This window comes from Eriocheir sinensis, unplaced genomic scaffold, assembly GCF_024679095.1.
Source record: "Eriocheir sinensis breed Jianghai 21 unplaced genomic scaffold, ASM2467909v1 Scaffold106, whole genome shotgun sequence".
NCBI classification, from domain to species: Eukaryota; Metazoa; Arthropoda; class Malacostraca; order Decapoda; family Varunidae; genus Eriocheir; species Eriocheir sinensis.
The window spans coordinates 633,343-658,892 of NW_026110363.1; the positions used below are offsets into that span (position 1 = coordinate 633,343).

The 25,550-nt window shown below is 42.5% G+C and overlaps 2 protein-coding genes and 1 long non-coding RNA gene across 3 annotated transcripts; all 3 read left to right on the top strand.

Annotated features, from left to right (window-relative positions):
• Window positions 1-370: 370 nt before the first annotated feature.
• On the top strand, window positions 371-4,962 carry LOC126989121 (piggyBac transposable element-derived protein 2-like). Its single transcript, XM_050847692.1, has 3 exons — window positions 371-582; window positions 1,026-1,145; window positions 2,692-4,962. Exon 3 carries the CDS (start codon window positions 3,371-3,373, stop codon window positions 4,475-4,477), a length of 1,107 nt encoding a protein of 368 aa, XP_050703649.1. The 5' UTR covers window positions 371-582; window positions 1,026-1,145; window positions 2,692-3,370; the 3' UTR covers window positions 4,478-4,962.
• Window positions 4,963-5,848: 886 nt separating this feature from the next.
• Window positions 5,849-16,123, top strand: LOC126989128 (cadherin EGF LAG seven-pass G-type receptor 3-like). Its single transcript, XM_050847698.1, has 6 exons — window positions 5,849-6,778; window positions 7,465-7,693; window positions 9,388-9,551; window positions 10,630-10,817; window positions 15,509-15,534; window positions 16,087-16,123. Exons 2-6 carry the CDS (start codon window positions 7,467-7,469, stop codon window positions 16,121-16,123), a joined length of 642 nt encoding a protein of 213 aa, XP_050703655.1. The 5' UTR covers window positions 5,849-6,778; window positions 7,465-7,466.
• A 4,541-nt stretch (window positions 16,124-20,664) lies between these two features.
• LOC126989125 (uncharacterized) lies at window positions 20,665-23,370 on the top strand. Its single transcript, XR_007742896.1, has 4 exons — window positions 20,665-21,331; window positions 21,450-21,535; window positions 21,976-22,135; window positions 22,983-23,370. It is a non-coding gene; the product is annotated as an uncharacterized LOC126989125 (long non-coding RNA).
• The last annotated feature ends 2,180 nt before the right edge of the window (window positions 23,371-25,550 follow it).

A 25,550-nucleotide genomic window follows, 5' to 3' on the forward strand; every position in this document is an offset into this window, starting at 1 on the left:
ATGTCTAGGAACGCCCCTGCCTGTACAGTCTCACAATGCTTTTAACACATTAAGAGTTGTTGAAAGCTGAATCAACATACAGTACCACATCCTCGCTGTTTCTAGAACGACGTACACTCTGTACATATAAATACAACTCGTACAGAGTGTCGTCCTAGAAACAGCGAGGATGGTGGTAGTTGTACTATATGTCTGATTCAACCTTCCAGCAACTCTTAATTACGGCTTAAAATCTTTGTGAGACTGTATAGGTCTACGCTTGCTGGTCTGAGCATGCACTGTTCACGAGAGACCAGTGTTTGTAAACAATTTTTGACGGTGGGGACGCCAAATAACACAACACCGGTTCAGGCATTTCTAGTATTACCGTCCATATCCCATTGAGTCCTGAAGACATCATGATGACGCTACTTATCTCGCAATTTCCAAAGTTCGCGGGCGCGTGAGAGGGATTTGTAGCCCGTCAGGCAGTCAACAGTGATGACGTCTTGCTCTCTGATTGGTTGATGGCTCCTGAGCCGCCAACACAGCCGGCTCCACCAACAACAACCATGCCGAAGCGCCGTGGGAGAAGAAGCTCTGGTAACTATTCCTATTTTTCTTCGTACAATTTGTGTTTAAGTTAGAGACACTTGTTTTATTAAGCTTGAATGCTTTGTGCATCTTTGTAGGTACTTGAGGAGGGCAAATAAGGGTGCAAAATGAGTGAACAGGTGCAAAATATAAGTGCATCATCTGCACGACGTCGGGACCGCGGGGAGTGAAATTTAGTGTGCTTCTTGTTGCATTGTTATGTACTCTAGTATGAGTCATTATTTCATGGTACTGCCTATTCTGGCATCATGAATTAAGTGTTTTTTCTTGCTTTTGCTAGTTTTTACCAAAGTTTGCTAATTATTACGGGAAAAAATAGATGTTGAATGTCTCGTGTCATGACGCCGTCATCCCGATGACGCTCGGGACATGCAGGACTGAGCGAGAGGGGAAACTACGACATTAAGTTAAAAAAATATATTACTTTGCAGGTTGCCCACCAAGGGAGCAAGATGACCCTACTACTACATCATCATCTACAGCAAGTAGCCACTGTGAGCCAGGCCCGTCTACATCCAGACAGACTCATGCTACAGCAAGATCCAGGAGAGGTGGGGTATCATTATGTTTAAAAATGTATCACAATAGTAATGATTCTGTAATTCTTTTGAATGATCATATTTTACATTATTGTCAAGAAAAAAGTAAAAAAAAAGGTTAATTGTTAGGTTAGGTTAGATGAGATTAGACAATTTCGCTGAACTTAAACTTAGAGAATTGTATTGTAAGTTGGTGCAGAGATCTTGTGAAACAATGCCGTACGGCACCTGCTATAATTATACCATATGAGCTGTACTAGGATGCAGACTGGTATTATTTTAGAAAGGTGCCAAAGACTGTTCAATATCACTCAAAGTGAACTAGGGAAATCATTTTACAGGATATTTTCTTCTGTAAAATTTCCGTTTCATTTTACTCATTTCATTCAAGTGATAGGAAAATTGTTAGTGGTATGGGGGTGTAGGTTAACCCAGGATGGAGCAGAAGTACTTTATTTCTCTAACGTTTCGACAAGTGTCTTCCGCAGAGAGGTTACTCTCTGAGGAAGACACTTATCGAAACGTTAGAGTAATAAAGTACTTCTGCTCCATCCTGGGTTTACCTACACCACCATACCACTAACTTGTCAAACACTGTCAATAGGTTAGGTTAGATAAAGTTAGGTAATTTCCCCAAACTTAGGGAAACTTCCTAAAACTTTGGGAACTGTTTCCCGACGGGCGGGAGTGCCTATTTCGGGTACTAGGTATCAAAATAAAACGGATGGTGTATTTTTATTATTTCTTGTCCCACTGTTACCTAACGTAACAATTTCCCGGAGGCTGCCGGTAAATGTTTAGAGAACCGGAGTGGGACAAGAAGTAATAAAAAAATGCATCACCTGTTTTATTTTGATGCCTAGTACACGAAATAGGAACTCCCGCCCGTCGGAAAACAGTTCCCAAAGTTTTAGGAAGTTTCCCTATGTTTAGGGAAATTACCTAATCTTGTCTAACCTAACCTAACCTAACTTAACTAAACCTAACCTAACAATTTTCCTGGTCTTCTAGCCCTCCAAACTACCAGGTTTATTTATATTCGCTGGAATTGTGGAGAAAAATCTAGGGTAATTTCTATTTATCACTTGAATGAAAGGAGTAACCTGCAACGGAAAGTGTACAGAAGAAAAATATCCTGTAAAAATGATTATTTCCCAATAGTTCACTTGTTTTATTGCCAAAGCCTTTGGCACCTTTCTAAAATAATACCAGTCTGCATCCTAGTACAGCTCATATGGTATAATTATAGCAGGTGCCGTACGGCATTGTTTCACAAGATCTCTGCACCAACTTACTAATAACGTTAGCAACCATTCTCCTGTGATGGATGTAGTACCACAATGGAATTAGTATATAATTGCAGTGTTCAAAATAATTTTTGGACATGGTTATTCTGTTCCTTTTTTTTTTTTTTTTACAAAATTCTGTACAACTGTAGAGACAAGATTAACAACTTGTATTTTGGAGTTGTCTGCATGTAGAATAAAGATGCTGTTGCATTAAGGATTGGATTAAGTTCAATGCGAAACAAATGTGTTATAAAACACATTGTTTGCAGCTTGTCCGGCCCAGGCACTTCTGGATCTTCTCGATGAAAGCGACTTCAGTGATGAAGATGATGATTGGCTTCCTGAAGCAGTGACGACTTCTGGAAGACGGATTGGATTAGAAGACACTGTCACTTCTTCAGATTCTGATTCTGAAGAGGAACTCCAGGAGAATTTTGTTTCAACTTCAGCTGGTGACCAAAGGAGATTCTATTACTTAAGAAATCATGCCTTCATTGATCATGCAACGCAAAATGCGACTGAAAATTCGGAACCTAGCAACCCACTGAAACCAATTGAGTACTTCTTAGCTTATGTCAATAAAGATTTTTTGGGTGAAATGGCAATGTACACAAATATGAAGTCAATTGAAGCCACAGGAGTATCTATTAATACAAATTGTAGAGAAATTGCTATGTTCATAGGTATGAGCTTTGCCATGTCTATTGTAAAGATGCCAAGGATAAAAATGTATTGGCAGGCAAAAACTAGGATCCCTTGGATTGCTGACAAAATGACAAGAGATAGATTTTCAAGCTCAGAAATTCACTGAAATTTCTTGATGATAATACTGTATCGGAAGAGAACAAGAAAATTGACAGATTATGGAAAGTGAGACCTCTGTTGGAAGCAGTAAGACAGCGTTGCTGTGAGTTGCCAAGGCCATCCAAAGTCAGTATTGATGAAAGCATGATTCCTTTTAGAGGTAGAATCAGTATCCGACAGCATGTCCCAGGCAAACCTTACCCAGATGGATTGAAAATGTTTGTGCTAGCTTCCCCAAGTGGAATGGTATTGGATTTTGAGATATTTCAAACAAAGGAAGCATTGTTATCCATTGTTGAAAAGTTGAGGGTTAAGCCTAACAGAACCAACATCACAATGGGGGAAACAGCTGTACTGAGATTTGTGTGCAGTGTGGAGGATGGCACAAGCATCTTTTTTGACAGATATTTTACAAGCCCAAATCTGTTGTGTGACCTGTATGACAGAGGGCTTAGAGGGACAGGCACTATTAAGAAAAACATGGTACCCAAAGAGGCTAAGCAAAAATTAAAGACGGAGGCAGCCTTACGCAAGGAGGGCAGAGGTGCATCTGACTGCCAGGTAAGAAATGATAACAAAGTGGCTGTAACTGCTTGGTATGATAGGAAGATGGTACTAATGGCTTCAAATGAGTTTTCCATTGATGATGAAGATGTATGCCAACGTTGGTCTAAGGCATCCAAAACCCACATTGGTATAAAGAGGCCCCGTGTGGTAAGGGAATATAACAGTGCCATGGGCGGTGTTGATGTTCATGACCAAATCCTCGGCTATTACCGTAGTCCTAATCGCACAAAGAAATGGACTGTCAGAGTGGCATTACATTTACTTGATGTTGTAACTGCCAACTCTTGGCTGGAATATAGGAATGATGTACAGTCCAATTTCCAACAGTATTTGGACTTCAAACTAATCCTGGCAGACCAGTTAATGTCAGGTGATTTCCTAAATGACTCTGCCACTAACGGTCAAGGTAGTACTACTGATGGAAGTCTCTTGTCAACAGATATGAATGATTCAGAAACTGAACCTTCCCCAAAGGTAGCTAGACAGGGCTTGTCTCCTCTGCCAAGCAGAGCTGAAAGAAAAAGAAATGCAGACCATCTGCCTGTGATCATTGATGACAAAAATTCATTCAGAAGATGCCGTAGGGAAGGTTGTAGGAACAGAACCAGAACATTCTGTTGTCGGTGTAAGGTGTTTCTCTGCAACTATGCGAAAAGGAACTGCTTCTTCGAGTTTCATGTGTAAAGGATCTCATTGTAGTTTTCAGGCTTATGTCAATTACTGTACCATGTTATGGAAAGTTTCTAATAAAAACAGGATTATACAGAGGAATTTTCTGCGCACAGAAGCGATATTCTTTTCAATAGTCTAGTAACAATGAGTAAACCAATAAAAATAGGTTTTGTATCATGTTACAGATAGGATAACTTCTTTAGCAATAAATGCAGGTTATGCTAGTCTTGCTCTGCAGAATAAGGTCAGGAAGATATTTATTTTTGATACCTAGGTACGTGTGTATGTCTGTCACGAATGGGTCATCCCTCTTCCAGGGCGACATGGCCTATATCAATAGAAAGATGAGCCTAAAAAGAATTTATACCAATTACTGTACTATGTTATAGAAATACTTTATTTCATAAAAACTAGATTTTTAAAGAGGAAATTTCTGCATAAATAAGTGATTTTTTTCTATACGTAGTTTTGTTCGGAAGAGTAAACTAATGAAGATTTATTTTCCTCTGAAAAATAGGATCAGGAAGATATTTATTTATTATAACTATATCTGCCATGAATAGGCTACTCATCTTTAAGGAAGACATGGCCAGTGTCGGTAGAAAGATAGATGTATTTTTCTATACAATTTACAATTTATGCATTCTTTTTTTTCTACAATTTCCACAATTTTTTTTATACAATTACTATCTGAAAGTATGGATTGTAAGTAAACATGCATTCATAGTGAAATAAACTATTTTGTTTCATATTCAAATATTCATTTAGCCTTAACAAATATACAACTGCAAACATGGGGGTAAAGAAAATATTCATGGTTTCAACGCATGGAGTCCCAGGAGTCATCCCAATAGCCAGTGCCCCTAGTGCAACCTAAGGCCTGAAATCCATTCTTGGGTACCTGGATGCCTTATTTCACTCACAAACGTCATGGGATATCAGTTTGAAGTGATTCCCTTCAGTAGTTTTCTCTCGGGTCTCAATGGGATATGTACGTGTCATCGTGTGGTTTTAAGGTTTTGTAAGTTTCCTAACATACAGATAATGAAAATTTGAATTCATCAATGTAATTCTATCTGAAATATCAATATAGTATCGTTTTCGCCTATCGGACTTATCGCTAGCTAGTATCGGAATTGTGGATTTATATCGGGTATCGGTTATCGGTTATCGCCTATATTTGTGTCTCTAGTTAACGAATATCGGTTATCGCCGTTAAGGTTTTTCATTATCAGTTAACGGTTATCGGGAAGAAGGTTTTCTGTTATCGTGCCCAGCTATGCTCACTACTCAGAAAAAGAGAGGAAAAAATATAAGGTGTGACAGATTAGCGTCCCGTTGAAAAAACATAAACATTACCAGCAGCAGCAGCCAGGGAGGGACGCGGCTTCCGGCTCAAGAAGGAGCATTTTTGTCTATTGGCGGGGCCTTCCCTCGCCAGACAAGCACCAAGACAGTTACCACCTTCCACAGAGTAGCATCCCTCCACGCTGTCCTGGCCGACACAGCCGTCACCCGCCTGAGGGTTGGCCACACACGCCACAGACTGTCCAGGACCCACATGGTGCCCCCCACACACCAGAACACTCCCTGCTCCACTGCCCAAGATTCCACGCACCAACCTCAAGGCATCCTTAACCAGACTCACCATCCACAGGCCAACACTAGAGGACCTGCTGGGCAGCGACACCCTCACCCCCAACACTGCCTGCCAAGTGTACCTTCCTGCAGAAGTCACCGCAACTCAGCAGGATCTAACCCCTAACGCATCGACATAATAACAACATCAGCTAACATTTCCCAGTGACACGTTGAGAACAACCAGGCCTTTGAACTGGAGCCACAGGCTTAGGCCTCTTCCAGAACACCATCTGTGAGTATCTGTGAGACAGGGCTCAGGAGGCAGTGGCCCCAACCAGCCCCATAAGAATAAAACACTCCAGAAGTAAGTGTTTGATTGCCGTGATTCTGAAGGGATTCTGCTCGCAGTGATAATGCAGGGGGCCAGAGAGCTCTGGTTCTGAAACACTGCCTATTCAGAGTAGCTTAAGACTGGCTCACCACCGCTGTGTAAACTGTAAACTAGTCCAAAGTGTAGCAGCAAAATCACAAGCATTTGTCAAGACCTAAACAACTGTAACCTAATGTATCGGACTGTACATCATGATCTCGTGTGGGGACGCCCGGGACTGTGCCTTTTGGGCGGGAGTACTTAGAGCACCACCCGGGGGAGGTTGGCCTGCCCCCCCACATGTGCCCCCACACATGGACCTCCTCAGGCAGCTCAACACAGTGTCCACCAACAGCTCCAAGGTATGTCGGCATGTGAAAGAGTATTGGTAGAGGATGGAGAAGTCTACAGAATCCTCACTTTACAGCAGGCATCAGTGCATGTAGCAAATCCTGAATGACAGTGACAGTCGCCTAACCCCGTCAGTGTCCGGCCCAGCTCAGTATGCCAAGAACACCTCTACAGGAGAACAGCTAGGCAGTTGACAGTAGGACAGAAGAGGCTTGTAGGGAAGAATAAATGTCATGGTGAACAAACTATAGAATCACACCCTTTTTAATCTGAAACCACGGGTAATTCCAGAGCTGGGTGTGCTCAGAAAAAGTTTTCATTGTCAGTGAGACAGTGATTGTCATTTGCTACCCTTTCTGTCATGAGTTATTTTTCATGTGTTCATTACTGTTCATAATTTGTTTTAATAACTGAGCTCATTTGTAACTCCTTGCCCTGTGTCTGCAAGGAACTGGGGAGGTGATTGTGGTGTCATTAAACTTATTATTATTATTATTATTATTATTATTATTATTATTATTATTATTATATTATTATTATTATCACTGAGATCCATGAAAGCAGGTCAAGGGAGGATAGAAAAATGCTGCAGACCCAAACCCTTGATGAGCAGACATGGATATAAAGGAGAAAAATAGAAGAAGAGAGTCAAACCCAGTGCCTGGTGAGTTGCCTGACAGCCATAACCTTTCTCCAGGAATGGTGGGACATCCGGCACAGCAAGGATGGGCTGGCGGAGGAGGAGCTGTCCGTGAGTGGCTGCAGAGTGGTGTGGTCCCGAGGTCAGGCTGGCCGAGTGGGGTCCCGGTAGGTTGTCAAGTGCATGACCTGAGACTCGGCTGTGATACATGCCATGCTCGCCTCCTCCTACACCTGCCCAGACCAACCGTCCCTGCTGGGAGAACCTGTCCCTCAAGAACCCACAGGTGACCTTTGCTCTTTGAGTATTAGTAATATATGAGGTTGCCAGACCAGACTGATAGACTCTTTTTTATTACAAGGGCAAAAACAAAGACAACAGCAACACACTGCTCCCAACAAAGGTGTAAAGAATGGGAGGCCAAGAGCTGTGTGGCCTCCAATCACCACCCGCCGAGGGAAGCTTTTTTTTTTTTTTACATCAAAGGAGACGGCTCAAGGGCAACAAAAAGAGTGCATAAAAAAAAAATCCGGCTCCTCACCGCTCCGTGTTCTTGCTCTTATTTACGGATGTATTTATTTACTCATTCTTTTTTTGTTCATTATTATTTTTTTTTCTGCCGCGTGGTGTAATAATGCTGTGGTGGTTCTCTCTTTTTATTTCTTCATCCGCATCACTCTCCCATTCATCCTTGACCTTTCGTTTACCGTCATTGTCATCCACCTCGTCCTTGTTACAGTAGAGCCCCATTCAGCGCAAGAATTAGGTGGATGAAGCGGCCGCGCTAACTGAATAAAGTAACCAATATGAAAAAAACTATTTGGTGCAGACGTGGGTCTGACTTTTGGGTTTGATAATTACTCAAAATAATCACTCACATTAAAAAAACAACCCTACGATTGGCTGGGCTCTGAAAACACACTTGTGATTCGCTGGGAGTCCGGTGACGTCATCGCCGGCGCTCACCCGGCCAGCGGCCTCGCTGCCTTAAGGCAGTGTGTCACACTGGCTGTTTTCTTCTAACCGTTGTGGCTACTGGCAACGCCCGTGCACCCATCCAGGAGCGAGTTGTCGGTTCACCGTAACCTGGTGTCACACTGAGCCCTTTTCTTCCCACCGCGTTGGCGGCAGCTTGGACAACCGGCAAGTCCAAATTTTCCTGGTGTGCATCACACACGGCCAAGGTCAGTTGCCCGTACCCACATCCACGACGTAAACAAAGCACTTGCCCTGTATCAACATGGCGTAAAGTAAGGGCTCTCGCAGCTTGTGCCGCGCATCATGGCAGCTTGGCGCAATTTTCAAAACTCAGTCGTGGTGGCTGCTCGCGCTAACTGAGGCTTTCGTGCTAACTAATTTTTTCCTTGGTAGATGGTGGCTTGTGCTAATTGATCTCGCGCTAACTGAGGCTTTCACACTAATTAATTTTTTCCTTGGTAGATGGTGGCTTGTGCTAATTGATCTCGCGCTAACTGAGGCTTTCACGCTAATTAATTTTTTCCTTGGTAGATGGTGGCTTGTGCTAATTGATCTTGCGCTAACTGAGGCTTTCACACTAATTAATTTTATCCTTGGTAGATGTTGGCTCACGCTAATTGATCTCGCGCTAACTGAGGCTTTCACACTAATTAATTTTTTTCTTGGTAGATGTTGGCTTGTGCTAATTGATCTTGCGCTAAGTGGGGCTCTACTGTACTTTTTTTTTCTTCATCCACTTTGCTCTCCCATTCATCCATTTCCTTGTTCTCTCATTTACTGTCATTGTCATCCACCTCGTTCTAGTTACCTTTTTATTTTCCTTCATCCACATCACTTTTTCTTATTTTTTTTATTTTCCCTTCGACGCTCTCATTTACCGTCTCGTACGCAGTTTTCCATCTGTTGCACTCTTCTGGGCGTGACCAAGCTATTGTGTTTATTTATATATCTACAATATTTACTCATTCATTTTTTATTCATTATGTATTTTTACTGTCGCAGGTTCAATCACACGCTCTGCGAAGCTTACGTGGAGGAAAACTGGTCTCCCGGCCAGGTGGTCATCAACCTTGTGGCCACGGACCTTGACGCCTGGGACCTGGGCAAGCTGAGATACACCGTCCTGCACCAGACCTCAGAGGCAGCCGTCACCATGAACAAGGAAGGTGGAGAAAGACTGAATTTACTTGTACTCTTGAAAGAGATTTCGTATGGAGGTTTTACGCATTAATGTTATTGTTCATAGTTATGGTGGAAGTAGTAGTAGTAGTAGTAGTAGTAGTAGTAGTAGTAGTAGTAGTAGGAGGAGGAGGAGGAGGAGCAGGGAAAGGCAGCAGAATAAGGAACCATAGAAGGAGAAAAAAAAGAGCTGGAAACCTACCCTTTTTCCCTCCCACATATCATTGAAGTTTTCCCTGAGATCATATTACAGTAACTTATTATTATATATCTCTTGACCTGCATCTCATACCTCAAGGAAACACATCACTTGAGCACGCTGTTGTGAGGCCTTGATTGAAAGACACCCTAAACTTAACCTAACCTAACAAAACCCTCAACAGTTACCATACACTTGACTCAGAAAACTCATATTTGCTTCCTTACTAATGAGACCTTCTATATAACAATGTGAGGTCATTCTTTGTTGATTCATATTGAAAGACACCCTAAACTTAACCTAACCTAACAAAACCCTCAACAGTTACCATACATCTTGACTCAGAAAACTCATATTTGCTTCCTTACTAATGAGACTTTTTATATAACAATGTGAGGTCATTCTTTGTTGATTCATATTGAAAGACACCCTAAACTTAACCTAACCTAACAAAACCCTGAACAGTTACCATACATCTTGACTCAGAAAACTCATATTTGCTTCCTTAGTAATGAGACTTTCTATATAACAATGTGAGGTCATTCTTTGTTGATTCATATTGAAAGACACCCTAAACTTAACCTAACCTAACAAAACCCTGAACAGTTACCATACATCTTGACTCAGAAAACTTATATATGCTTCCTTAGTAATGAGACTTTCTATATAACAATGTGAGGTCATTCTTTGTTGATTCATATTGAAAGACACCCTAAACTTAACCTAACCTAACAAAACCCTCAACAGTTACCATACATCTTGACTCAGAAAACTTATATTTGCTTCCTTAGTAATGAGACTTTATATATAACAATGTGAGGTCATTCTTTGTGTATTTATACCATACAGACTTCACCCCTTCCCAGGCAGTTTATACACTGAGACACCCCTGGATCGCGAGTCCCTGCCCGTGCACAGCCTCAAGGTGTCCGTGATGGACGAAGAGATCCGGGCCAGCTTCACGGTGGTGCGCGTCAAGAACAAAAACCCACCAGTCTTTACGCTGCCGGAGTACCAGGCGAACATCATGGCTCCCAGGACGACCATTCTTAAGGTGGGGAACAGGGAGGAGAATATAGGGAAAGAGGAAGAGAAGCAGAGAAAAAAAGGGGGAAGGGGAGGAGAAAAAAAGAGATGAGGAAGAGGAAGAGAAAAATCAAGCCTTTGTGGTGGATAGTGGAGTGTTTCCCATGTGGTATTGGTGTGCTGGATATCCCTTCACTGCTAGCCTGGTAACATACACTCCCAGGTCTTTCTCTGTGGTGGAAAGTGGAGTGTTTCCCATGTGGTATTGGTGTGCTGGATATCCCTTCACTGGTAGCCTGGTAACATACACTTCCAGGTCTTTCTCTGCCTCTGTGGTGGATAGTGGAGTGTTTCCCATGTGGTATTGGTGTGCTGGATATCCCTTCACTGGTAGCCTGGTAACATACACTCCCAGGTCTTTCTCTGCTTCTGTGGTGGATAGTGGAGTGTTTCCCATGTGGTATTGGTGTGCTGCATATCCCTTCACTGGTAGCCTGGTAACATACACTTCCAGGTCTCTCTCTGCCTCTGTGGTGGATAGTGGAGTGTTTCCCATGTGGTATTGGTGTGCTGGATATCCCTTCACTGGTAGCCTGGTAACATACACTCCCAGGTCTTTCTCTGCCTCTGTGGTGGATAGTGGAGTGTTTCCCATGTGGTATTGGTGTGCTGGATATCCCTTCACTGGTAGCCTGGTAACATACACTCCCAGGTCTTTATCTGCTTCTGTGGTGGATAGTGGAGTGTTTCCCATGTGGTATTGGTGTGCTGGATATCCCTTCACTGGTAGCCTGGTAACATACACTCCCAGGTCTTTCTCTGCCCCTGTGGTGGATAGTGGAGTGTTTCCCATGTGGTATTGGTGTGCTGGATATCCCTTCACTGGTAGCCTGGTAACATACACTCCCAGGTCTTTCTCTGCCTCTGTGGTGGATAGTGGAGTGTTTCCCATGTGGTATTGGTGTACTAGATATCCCTTCACTGGTAGCCTGGTAACATACACTCCCAGGTCTTTCTCTGCCTCTGTGGTGGATAGTGGAGTGTTTCCTATGTGGTATTGGTGTGCTGGATATCCCTTCACTGGTAGCCTGGTAACATACACTCCTTGGTCTTTCTCTGCCTCTGTGGTGGATAGTGGAGTGTTTCCCATGTGGTATTCGTGTGCTGGATATCCCTTCACTGGTAGCCTGGTAACATACACTCCCAGGTCTTTCTCTGTGGTGGATAGTGGAGTGTTTCCCATGTGGTATTGGTGTAATGGATATCCCTTCACTTGTAGCCTGGTAACATACACTCCCAGGTCTTTCTCTGCCTCTGTGGTGGATAGTGGAGTGTTTCCCATGTGGTATTGGTATGCTGGATATCCCTTCACTGGTAGCCTGGTAACATACACTCCCTGGTCTTTCTCTGCCTCTGTGGTGGATAGTGGAGTGTTTCCTGTATGGTATTGGTGTTATGGATATCCCTTCACTGGTAGACTGGTAACATACACTCCCAGGTCTTTCTCTGTGGTGGATAGTGGAGTGTTTCCCATGTGGTATTGGTGTGCTGGATATCCCTTCACTGGTAGCCTGGTAACATACACTCCCAGGTCTTTCTCTGTGGTGGATAGTGGAGTGTTTCCCATGTGGTATTGGTGTGCTGGATATCCCTTCACTGGTAGCCTGGTAACATACACTCCCTGGTCTTTCTCTGCCTCTGTGGTGGATAGTGGAGTGTTTCCCATGTGGTATTGGTGTGCTGGATATCCCTTCACTGGTAGCCTGGTAACATATACTCCCAGGTCTTTCTCTGCCTTTGTGGTGGATAGTGGAGTGTTTCCCATGTGGTATTGGTGTGCTGGATATCCCTTCACTGGTAGCCTGGTAACATACCCGTCCAGGTCTGTCTCTGCCTCTGTGGTGGATAGTGGAGTGTTTCCCATGTGGTATTGGTGTGCTTGATATCCCTTCACTGGTAGCCTGGTAACATACACTCCCAGGTCTTTCTCTGCCTCTGTGGTGGATAGTGGAGTGTTTCCCATGTGGTATTGGTGTGCTGGATATCCCTTCACTGGTAGCCTGGTAACATACACTTCCAGGTCTTTCTCTGCTTCTGTGGTGGATAGTGGAGTGTTTCCCATGTGGTATTGGTGTGCTGGATATCCCTTCACTGGTAGCCTGGTAACATATACTCCCAGGTCCTTCTCTGCCTCTGTGGTGGATAGTGGTGTGTTTCCCATGTGGTATTGGTGTGCTGGATATCCCTTCACTGGTAGCCTGGTAACATACACTCCCAGGTCTTTCACTGCCTCTGTGGTGGATAGTGGAGTGCTTCCCATGTGGTATTGGTGTGCTGGATATCCCTTCACTGGTAGCCTGGTAACATACACTCCCAGGTCTTTCTCTGTGGTGGATAGTGGAGTGTTTCCCATGTGGTATTGGTGTGCTGGATATCCCTTCACTGGTAGCCTGGTAATCATATACTCCACAACCTTCTACTCATGCTCATCCCTATACTTTCCAAACCCCTTATGCAAGAGTTAACCAGCATCTTCACTCTTTCATCCCTCACGCTGGTAAACTCTGGAACAATCTTCCTTCATCTGTATTTCCTCCTGCCTACGACTTGAACTCTTTCAAGAGGAGGGTATCAGGACACCTCTCCTCCCGAAATTGACCTCTGATTTTGGACACTCCTTTAACCTCTGTTCGGGAGCAGTGAGTAGCGGGCCTTTTTTTATTCTTTTCTTTGTGCCCGTGAGCTGTCTCCTTAGCTTTAAAAAAAAAAAAAAAAAAAAAAAAAAAAAAATTAGTTATACACTTTTAAGACTTGCCCGGAGATGTGATCCGGCCCTATGGCTTTCCTTCCATCTAAAGTTTCCATCAGCCTCTACAGCTCCCCTTTCTCAACCTTTACATAATTTAGCTTCTCTTCAGTATGATTTTCGAGCCCCCTGTCAAAGTCGGTCTCTTTCGTAAGCACTTTATGAAAATTTTTATTTTAATATTTCTGGATCTTCTTCGTCCTTCTCGTAGAATACACTTTTTTAAGTGTTTCCGCTCCTGCATTTCTTTCTAACTTCCTTTTCCTTCCTTTCCTTCCTTTCCTTTCCCTTCCTTCCTTCCTTTTCTTTCCTTTCCTTTCCCTCCTTCCTACCTTCCTTTCCCTTCCCTTCCTTTCCTTTCCTCTCCCTTCCTTCCTTCCTTTTCTTTCCTTTCCTTTCCCTCCTTCCTACCTTCCTTTCCCTTCCCTTCCTTTTCTTTCCTTTCCTTTCCCTCCTTCCTACCTTCCTTTCCCTTCCCTTCCTTTCCTTTCCCTTCCTTCCTTCCTTTTCTTTCCTTTCCTCTCCCTCCTTCCTACCTTCCTTTCCCTCCCCTTCCTTTTCTTTCCTTTCCTTTCCCTCCCTTCCTTCTTTTTCCTTTCCCTTCCCTTCCCTTCCCTTTCCTTACCTTCATTAACCTTCCCCTTCCTTCCTTCTTTCCTTTCCTTTCCTTTCCTTTCCCTCCCTTCCTTCCCTTCCCTTCCATTTATGAATTTGTAAAACATTTTTGGTTCTTCCTCACAACTAAAAACTATTCTTCTTTCAAATTTAGCTTCCTCTTCTCTCCTTATTTTCACATATTCTTTTTTTTTTTTATTATATTTGTCTCTGTTATTCTTATTTGGTCTTGTCTTTAAATTCAATATCAATCCTCCTCTTCATATCAGTCCAGTCTACCCCAGCGAAAAAACTCTTGAGTCCAATGTAATCTGCCTTTGCGTAATATTTAATCCTTACTTTTCATCTGTGTGTGTGTGTGTGTGTGTGTGTGTGTGTTTCAATCTGACTGTGTGTGTGTTTATTTGCATTTTCTGAAGCTGTGTGTGTGTGTGTGTGTGTGTGTGTGTGTGTGTGTGTGTGTCCATCTGTATGTGTGTGTGTGTGTGTGTGTGTGTGTGTGTGTGTGTGTGTGTGTGTGTTTCAATCTGACTGTGTGTGTGTTTATTTGCATTTTCTGAAGCTGTGTGTGTGTGTGTGTGTGTGTGTGTGTGTGTGTGTGTGTATGAGTGTGTGTGCATGTGTGTGTGTGTTAAGAAGCTGTACAAACAGTAAATTGATTTATTGGGTTTCCAACAACGTGATGTAATAGACGTGTAAATACCAGCAGCCAAGTATTGGGGGAGCCAAGGCCCCGGGCGCGCGGTTTTTGGTGCGCCAAAATTGGACACCAGAATTTTGAATTGTAAGAAATATAAAATAAGAAAAATTTCTCCAGTTGAGTCAAAGTGTGATTTTAGCGCTGTTCCTATAAAGGACACACCTTTGAGGTCGCTGGTGTTCCACGGCCTGACATTTGATAGCTACTTTTACCGAGGACTATATGATCACCAAATCACTGTGCTGCCCCAGGTGCCAAATTTTAAAGATTTGCAACTGGTAAATACATTTCTTCTCGTAGAATTTCCTGTTAAAGCACAAAAAGTGACACTGTAGTGCTGAAAACATGACACAAGCGCACGGATGCTATTTCTACGAGTTTACAACGCGGACTGAGACTAGAACCAAGAATTACCCGAGACCAAGTAAGAACTGACCCAAAATCTTGCAAAATTCTTACATTTCTTGTTCTGGTGTGTCAGAGTTTAAAGAATTCCCCCCAATTCTTGGGCTGGGTGTGGCCACTGTTCTGCTGGCCGCACCTCCATAGGCCTATGGCGATGACCATTTCCTGAGCTTCCAGTGGGTAACCCTGCCAGGTGGGGGTGGACATGGAGCTCACGAGGTCACTGTTGTGTTACTGTTGCACCACAGACCATTTTAAAGCATCACAGTATGATAAGTAAGAACTTCCCGGAATGAAAACATCATCGCCATCGTTACAAACAATTGAAACGATGCCATTTGTCAATATTTTGTAGAGGAAAAGGGCGTCTTAACCGTGTAGCAGAGAAGGGACAAATTTGTGCCATGATATAACCCCCAAAACAGATGATACATAATCTGATCACAGATGCTTTGATATATATTATGAAACGGTTTGTGTGAGGGGTGATTGTTTCTCATTTTTCTCGCTTAGAGGGACCACTAAGAAACATGATCCCCACTGCTTCCACCACCGGGTTAGGAAACTCTGTCGCATGCAATGACGCTAAGTAGCCAGTGCTGAAATGCTCCTAATGAACTGTAGATCCCGTAACTGTGACAAAACTAACTCGTGTCGTCCTTGACGGTATTGCTATTTTAGTGCAATACGTTTAGGCCGCACTCACACCCAACTCACCTTATAAAATATGAAGACTGATCTCCTGCTGCACCGACCTATGCCATACCCCAGGCCCCCAAAGGACAAGGATAACCAGCAGGTCACTTAGCTAGGATGGGGTTTCAGATTTAGTGGTCTGAGCCCGGTCGGCTGAGGTGAGGCCGGCCTTTGGTAGTACAGTAATCCCTAGTTTATCGTGGGGGTTAGGTTCCAGAACCCCCCGCGATAGGCGAAAATCCGCAAAGTAGCGACCTTATATTTATTTTATTATTTATATAATTTATATATTATATTTTATATATATTGTTTATATAAGCACGCATATCTCTGTGAATCTGTACTGCGTCGTTTAGGAGCCTTTTGAATCTGGTTGCCCAGAGAGAGAGAAAGAGAGCGAGAGCGCGCGCGCGCGCGCGAGAGAGAGAGAGAGAGAGAGAGAGAGAGAGAGAATTAGACATAACAAGTAGTACCTATTAATTAACCCATCGGCTGTGATTGGCACGGATTTGGCTTTCACTGGTAGCCTGGCAACATATACTCCCAGGTCTTTTTCTGCCTCTGTGTTGGATAATGGAGTGTTTCTCATGTGGTATTGGTATGTTGGATATCCCCTCCGAAGGTGGATGACTTTACATTTTCCTTCAGTGAATTGTAGCAGCCACCTTTTATTCCATTCCTGTAGCTTGGTGATGTCTTATTGTGGGAAATCGACAGTCAAGGGATTAAACAAGGACGCACGGCTCAACAAGCTATTTAAGCCGATCACTTTCCTCACTATAGAAAGACTACAAAATGAACACACTGGCTTCATAAACCACAAACACAAACTAGCAAGAACTGTTGCTTTATCGCCACCATCATCAACAAACTCCCTATGTCATGTTTTTGACTTTGGGAAGTTGAAAAAGCCGTCTCATTTTGGTAATCTTCCGGTCATGGGCAGAAGAGTTGAGAAAGGCGACTTTGAGGACACGCACACCCCAGACAGAAGGACAAAGGCAACTCTGCCCAAAGGTGTGCACCGCACCATGGCGGAAAACTGGCCGAGGAAAATATCCGGAAATACACGAAAAATGGCTTACCAGGCAGACTGTTACAGGGTTGAAGACGTGCTGACAGTGTGCTGATGGTGTTCTGGTGACGGGGTGACAGTGTGCTGATGACGTGGTGTCAGTCTACTGATAATGTGCTGACAGTCTGCTGACAGTGTGCTGACAGTCTACTGACAGTGTGCTGATGAAGGACTTCTCTCACCACAGTCTGTCACTTTGTTTCGGACTTGATTTCGTTTGTGTCACACGCCCAAATTCACTTTCCATGTGGGTCGACATCACCCCTGGGGGCATATTGGCCTGGGAGAGGCTAGGCTGACTAACAAGTCGACGCTCTGACCCATGTGAGCGTATAGATGCACACGGGAGCGTCCTTTCAATTGCAATTAATTACGGTAATTTGCAAACGCGTCTGACGCGTCAACGGTATATGATTGCAAATCGCTTTTAACGCGTGAGACGCGTCAACGGTACTCTACGGGTTAAGAACAGTGGCAGTCTGGCAATCTTCAAGAAAGCGCTGAAGACTCACTTATTCACTAAATCCTATGACTTTACAAACGTGAGGATCAGGGTTGCAGTAAAGGAAATAATTGAAACATATTCTCCTATTTTTCAAAGAATTACTTCACATACACACATAGATCATCCACAGTCTTTTCTGATACTTTGATTTGAAGCTGCAGTCATTTTTCTTTGAGCAATTTCAGTGAGGACATGTCCAAAACATGACATGATCTGGTTAGACTGTTAAGAGACTAGACAGAGTTGTGGTGTGGTGCTGGCCATGGCTGGCTGGCTGCAGCTGCTCAGTCTTAGGACTGGCTCAAACAGCCAGCCAGGTTACTTCAACATGTGTTTTAAACTATTGTAGACAATATTGAGGTTTACGTTCATTTAATTATTTTCATTTATAAAAAAATATATAAAATCAATTTAGATAAAAAAATCTGATTTGAATAAAAAAATCCATTTTTTTTATTTAAAAAAAATCAACAACCCTGGTGAGGATTGAGGACAACTTTAGGTGCTAATGTTACTGTTGTAATGTTGGCGGCCCTGTGGAGCTGCGGCGGCGGACCGGGGCCTGAAACCTCATCACCGGTGAACTGAAACAGGTAAACTTGACATGGGTAAGCTTGGGTGTGATTCTGGAATAATACCAAGCTGTCACCTCAGCCACAAAAAGCTTGAAACAGGTAAACCTGACATGGGTAAGCTTGGGTGTGATTCTGGAATATTACCTATCTGCCACCTCAGTAAATCTAAAGAAGTACACTCCACCCCCTCCAACACCCCAGCCCCCCTACCCCGCCAAGACAAGCCTGGGGACCTGTGGGGAACCGGGGCTTTGGAGGGGGAAGCCCAAATCACTGAAAAATAGGCTTCCAAAATTTCCCTAGAAAAATCTCAAAAGTAGGGAAAGTTCCTAACGCATACTCCTGTAGTCTGTTACAATATGACCTAGCATTCGGTCTGTTGACGAATGTCAGGCATGTCATTGGATGGTGGGCATAGTGGCCCCCCCCACCCCACCCGCGCTGCGTAATTTCTGACGGGCCACGCCGCATGTCAAATATATTTAAACTACTCCAACCGAACTTTACGACCTGCTGATGAGGGGGGCTTCGCCCACCTCGACCCACATGTATATGCGACTTCTTTCTGCGAAGAGGTATTTCTCGCAACACCGGTTGCACCACCGTCGCGGCCGCCGCCACAGGAGGCTGCACTTTTGTCAATATTATCCCATATTTTCAATAATAAATAGTCCTTGAATTGGATTTTGAAAGCGTTTCCATGGTTGTTGAACATTTGTAGAAAAGATATATGAATAGCTAGTGTTGTTTCGTAAGGTAGGTAATGGATTGAAATACTGGCACGGTACTAAAACTATTCCTAACCCATCAGTTAGCTTCATCAATCCTTGTAGGGAACCTTTGTTTTGGTGGTGGAAGGACAAATCACTGAAAAATTGGCTTCCAAAATGTCCCTAAAAAAATCAAATATAGGGAAAATTCCCTAGTCTAAAGTAAGGAAAGTCCCTAACGTATACTCTTGTAATTTATTCCAATATAACCTACCAGCCGCAGCGGGTCTGTTGACGAGTGTCAGGGGCGTAATTGGACGGTCACTGTAATGGAACCCCCCCACCCCACACCGCCGCCGCCCCAATCCGTATAATTGAGCAACTCTTGGGAAATGTCATGTTTCATAAAAACATATGGTACAGTACTGACAGTTAACCCATCCACTTCTTGTAAGTTGATGGTAGATCATTGTTACCGAGTAGTTTGGGGTACAAAATGCAACAGATTTGTGACAGCTGTCATATATGAGCCGTTAGTGACCTAACGATTGCTACGTATCACCCTGGCCTCCATTTTACTGAAACTATGAGTACGCGCGTCGAACAATATCCGGTTGGTTTGTGACACGTGACAAGCTTCATGCGACCGCTATTCACAAAACGCACATATGTCACACGCCCGGGTCACTATTCAATTTTGGATAGTAATCGGTCCTTTTGTCTAACTACATGCATACCAATAAAGAGGTTGAATAGTCAGTCAATACTTACCGAGAGGTGAAGTACAATGATATTTTGAGTGAGAGAGTGAGACTCTGGTCCATCCATCATGGCGGCGCGATGAAAACTGACTGAAAACATGCCTACGTGGTGCTACCTGCGCAATTCAACCCGCATAGCTATACATCCTGAATATAATCTTTTAAAATTATAAAATACAAATACTTGCGCCATTATGTGCTTTAATATAGCGAAGAAAATAACGTAGAAATCATAAAGACTGTTTTATGTCCGAAATTGTAATGATCCTTGTGCGTACTGACTTGGGAACTATATAGTTTGTATGGTGCACTGCAAGGCAGGTACGAGGCTCAGTCTGTGCATAGAGGCGCTCGTGAAACAATAACAATGGACTTAGAAAATCCAAGCCACCCAACTTTATAATTAATGAGGCTTGCCCCCCTGGCCCCTCCCCAAGGTAAAACGTATACGAAAATGCATTATAATTAAAATTCTCTCACGTGCTAATTTACTACGAATATTGGTTTGGAGTGGTGCTCCCTAAGATTAACCCTGAAATGATACCAAGCTGTCACCTCAGCCACAAAAAGCTTGAAACAGGTAAACATGACATGGGTAAGCTTGGGTGTGATTCTGGAATATTACCAAGCTGTCACCTCAGCCACAAAAAGCTTGAAACAGGTAAACTTGACATGGGTAAGCTTGGGTGTGATTCTGGAATAATACCAAGCTGTCCCAGCCAGCACACACACATGGGGCCCACATGGGATTTCCATGGGTATTGGTGGGATTGGTGGGCATGGGTAGGGGATGGGGAAATGCATGGGTTTCATATGGGACTCAGGTGGGTTTCCCACAAAAGTAAATATTTTTCTTTTGTGCTATAAGAGCTCAGGAAATTGTCTAAACGACCGAGAAAATTTACCTAGAGACAATTATTAAAAAATATACACGTGACTTGGCAGACAAATGATTTATGGGTACAACGTGGGACCGTTGTGGGTTTCCCACACATATATTATTTCTTTCATTAATACTCCAACAATGAAATGTGTTGTCAGAACTATTGTAAAGTTATCTTGGAGGCAATTCCTTTAAGATTTATATGTTGTCTGGCAGATGAATATGGGTGCAACATGGGACCCATGTGGGCCTACCACAATGGTATATTACAACTGAAATGGCTGTACGAGTGCTTAATTGTTTTTGTAGGCAAGAGAAACAGGCAATTAGTGCAGACTGTAACCGAGTCTGCATGGCAATGATATTTTTCGCGGACTGCCTTGCCGTAAAATCAAAATAACCGTTACGTTATGTTTTTTTTTTCCGAAATGTTAGAGTAATACTGAAATGAGGCCAACAGATAGTTTACAGACGTATCAGATGATTTCTTCTTGTCGCAATTTGTAAAATTATATATTATCTTGCTTTAAATATTATTTATTAAGTATTTTGTAATGGTTATTGACATTGACTTTTTTATATGATAAAAAAGTGCACTCTTTATATGCAATAATATTTTTCATTGTTGAACTAGAAGATGCATTATATTATAACCCAGCAGAGACTTAAAAAGTCGACATTCATTTTGGCCCAGCGGTTGCTGTAAACACAGTACAACTACAGCAAGAGCAAGAGCTGGGGCCTGGCGGGAACATAACAGTTTGCGTATTTTCCACCTACATTATCAAGCTACTGTGACAGCAAGTCAAAGGTGAGCTGTCTTATATTGCACTTGAATATGTTGTGAATATTCTTTAATGGTTATAGCTATATATGATGCCTTCCATAGCCTGTAAAGAAAGAAATGTTAAAAAGTGCTGTCTTTGCAGATTTTCAAAGCCATCCCAGCCACTGTCCTGTCTCCCAACAAGTGCCAAGAGGCACTGATTCAATACTTCGCTGCCGCAGCCTATAGGTATGTATTATATGTGGAAAGTACATTACGCACGGTTGTGATAGTAGTATATAAAGAGGTGGTGGTGTAGAGATAGAAGTGGTAAGGTGGTGGTCAAGGTGGTGGTGGTGGTAGTTTTTGGTGGTGATGGTGGTGGTGGTGTTGTGGTGGTGGTAGTTTTTGGTGGTGATGATGGTGGTGGTGTTGTGGTGGTGGTACAGTATTATTACCTTGTGTCAATATACTAAGTCTTGAGTAACAAGGACATGTGAATGAATATTAATGAATGTAATAGCATATGAGGTTTAAATCTCTGAAAACAGCCTGTGTTTTACAGAGTAGAAACACCTGCAAGGTCGTTCCAGTGGCTGGACGATATGGAAAATTATGAAATATATATTGTGCAAGAACAAAGAGAAAAAGAATAAAGGCTAAATTGTGGTCTTATTTGTTGATTTCAGGTGAATGTTCTAGGTGAGATTGGAGGGATGAACACTGATGAATATGTGAAGTGAGTAATGAAGTTCATAATAAGTGACACACTGACCACAAAACTGAACATGTCTTGAAGGAACAACAAGAAGGCATTTGGCTCCACAAACTTATTCGAGACTGTTTAGGGTAAGTATTTTTTTCACATTTCCTTATCTATCTATCTATTTTTAAAGTCAACACTCACACATAGGTCTATTAACTGTGATTTAGTAAAACAGAAAAAAGTAAAACTTAACTAGAGGTGGGAGAGTTGGATCATCTCTAAGGATGCCATAAACAGCAGTAAAACAGGTCACAGCATGCATTCACTACTTAGCCAGGTAAATATGGAGAATCACTCCGTGTCTTCAATATACAATATTACGCCTCCATATTATAGTTAAGGGATGAAATACATGTCCCTTAACCATAATATGAAGGCGCAGGTACTTAAAAGTAAAGAAAAAGTCCCTTAAAGGAATAATATTCACGAAAGGGTAGCCTCCTATGGCAGCGGCGGCAGTCCGCCAGAGTTACGAATAATACCTCCTCGCAAAAATAAGTCGCATATTCACTACTCCCCTTCCCCCAGCAAGCATATTTAAGCTACTCCAACCAAACTTTACAATCTGGCAGGGGGACTGCATCCCCCCTGGACCCCCCTTACATTTACTGGATGGAATATATGAATATGCTACCTATTTTTGCCATAGGAGGCTACCCTTTCGTGAATATTATTCCTTTTTGGGACTTTATCTTTACTTTTAAGCACCTGTGCCTTCATATTATGGTTAAGGGACATGTATTTCGTCCCTTAACTATAATATGGAAGCGTAATATCGTATATTGGAGGCGAGTAGTGATTCTCCATATTTACCCTCAGCCCTAGTAGACCTTACTAACTTATTTGTCGTTTTGGTCGTTTGATTTTACTTATGTAAGTTTTGGAATATATATTAGTAACTTTAATTCAGGTATTTTTTTCTGGTTCTAGGAGAAGTGAAAAAGAATTCACAAACGTCAGATTGCACGAGAAGATGTGGAGCATGCAGTGGCGAAGTGGTTGATGGTGGTAAGAGATCGCAGTGGCAATTGCATGTGAAGGGATACTGGTGCAACATTGTCTGCTAATTAGAAGACCTATACGTGTAAATCTTATGTAAAAGGAAGTTTAATTTATAGGTTCCTTAGTTTTGTTTACATGTAGTAATTAGAATTAAGGCTTTGTTAGAGATGATTCTAATCAGAATATAGGTAGAGATGTATTTCTGCCAAAGGAATTCTGTATTCTGTATTACTTTTAGCTATCTATCTATCTATAGCTCTGACGCCTCGTTCCCTCCGGGAACATCCCCCTAGGCCTAGGGCAGTGGTTCCCAACTTTTTTTTTTCAGGCGACCCCAATCATGCACCTCTAGACATGACTGCGACCCCACTAGTTTAGTTGTATATGTGTTATAATATAATAATACCATGTTTGATATTTTGAGGTCTTGGGGACCCCAGGAAAAATGCTTAGCGACCCCAGGGTTGGGAAAGGGGGCTCTAGGGGGTGGCCACGGCAGAAAAGCCATAGTACTATTATTACTACTATTATTACAATTATTCTGTATTACTTGTGTTTATATATTACTGATTAGTAGATTTTGTTTCGCAATATTCACAGTATATTTGAGAAGCTTATATTTTTTATGATATAAATATATGGAACAATTTTATAGCAGACAGTCACAATATAAACACTGTCAATTTCATTTTACTACCAAAATCATATTGTGCTTTTAAAGAGTTTTGTTAATGTGGAAGAAAATAATCATTCAGTTTTGAAGCATGTATAAATAAATAAAGTTAAGTTGAATCATTTGATTATTATTCATATAACTTTGAGATATGTATGGCCGTTGATATTGGGCTTTAGGCAATTCAACAGAAAATGAACGCCAGAGAACTCTCTCGCTATGCTGTATGTACTTTTAAACACTAACATCACTGTTTCATTGGAGGACAGGGTATGTGTATACTCGTATAATGTTGAAGACTGCCTCTGCTTTCTGTTTTTCAGTGACTATGTCAAAAGCCCTTTATCAGTGGTACTGCACCAAATATATGCAAGATATCCCCATAAATTCAATGGCATGCCCATGCAATACCCATATGGATCCCACCCATATCCCACATTTAACCCACTTGGGCAGCCCACCTGAAACCCACATGAATCCCGTGGCCAAATTTATCTGGGCCCCATGTGGGCAGCCCACATGGGGCCCATAAAGTAGCCCACAAAAGACCCACGTGGGTCCCATCATCCAGTGCTGGCTGGGGTCACCTCAGCCACAAAAAGCTTGAAACAGGTAAACTTGACATCGGTAAGCTTGGGTGTGATTCTGGAATATTACTGACCCATCACCTGAACCTCCCCAAAAAAGCTTGAAATAGATAACCTTGTAATACGCACTGGATGGGCGTGGAGGCGTGGGGGCACTGGGTGGGCGTGGAGGCGTGGGGGCATTGTGGGGGCACTGTGTGGGCGTGGGGGCACTGTGTGGGCGTATAGGCGTGGGGGCACTGTGTGGGCGTGGAGGCGTGGGGGCACTGTGTGGGCGTGGATCGAGGCGTGGGCGGCGTGGCAGACTCCGCAGCGTTCCTCTGTTTACTAGGGGTGGGCAGGTACCGGTACCAGTACCGGTACTAACGGTACCAGCTAAACGGTACGGTACCGGTACCAGATTGCTCGGTACCGGTACCTGTTGCTCGGCTTTATTTATTGGATTTATTGATCATTCTTCATGTCCGATTTTTTTTTTAGGTTGCTGCTAAATATTGTTATTGTTATTAGACTATGATCGAGTACATCCATAATAACTATACATGCTATTTTTCTATCGAAAAAATAAATATTCGCTTCATTCAGAGAGAGAGAGAGAGAGAGAGAGAGAGAGAGAGAGAGAGAGAGATCACCACTCAGTGAGTGGATATCTCGGTGATATGGGTACTCGACTACTCGATCATAGTCTAATAACAATAAAAATATTTATTAGCAACCTAAAAAAGAAAAAGAATCGGACATGAAGAATTATCCAGTAACTCCAATAAACAAATAAAATAATAAAATAATGGAAACGGGAGCTGTGATGGAAACGGAAAGCGGGACAAAATGGTGGGAACTTGGGGAGACGGTCAGCGGGGCAGTGACTCAGCGTCTACACCAAAGAGACTATACACGAAGAGATAGTGGTATGTGGTAATTCCTCGGGCGTGCGGAAGTAGCGCCATCTATTGCAGCCCACCAAAAACGTCACTTTTCAGGGGTAGCTTTACTATTTTTTAAGTACCTGCCACAGCACCCTATCCTGCCTTTATTTGTTATTTTCATTATTGTAAAATGATTTACGAATGGGGTAAAGAAAAATATATTTGCTCTTATGTTTTATTAATATTATTTACACTATATCAATTTGTTATTTTGGGAAAATATAATGTGTAGAAAGCATTTTCTAAATATATATATATATATATATATATATATATATATATATATATATATATATATATATATATATAT

Bases quoted from the DNA above. Each gene is read 5' to 3' on its own strand.
- LOC126989128 (XM_050847698.1), top strand. From the start codon at position 7,467: ATGGTGGGACATCCGGCACAGCAAGGATGGGCTGGCGGAGGAGGAGCT. The intron at 9,552-10,629 runs GTGGAGAAAGAC...ACCCCTTCCCAG, and splicing joins CGTCACCATGAACAAGGAAG to GCAGTTTATACACTGAGACA. The intron at 15,535-16,086 runs GTCACTGTTGTG...GCCATACCCCAG, and splicing joins GTGGACATGGAGCTCACGAG to GCCCCCAAAGGACAAGGATA.
- LOC126989121 (XM_050847692.1), top strand. From the start codon at position 3,371: ATGATTCCTTTTAGAGGTAGAATCAGTATCCGACAGCATGTCCCAGGC.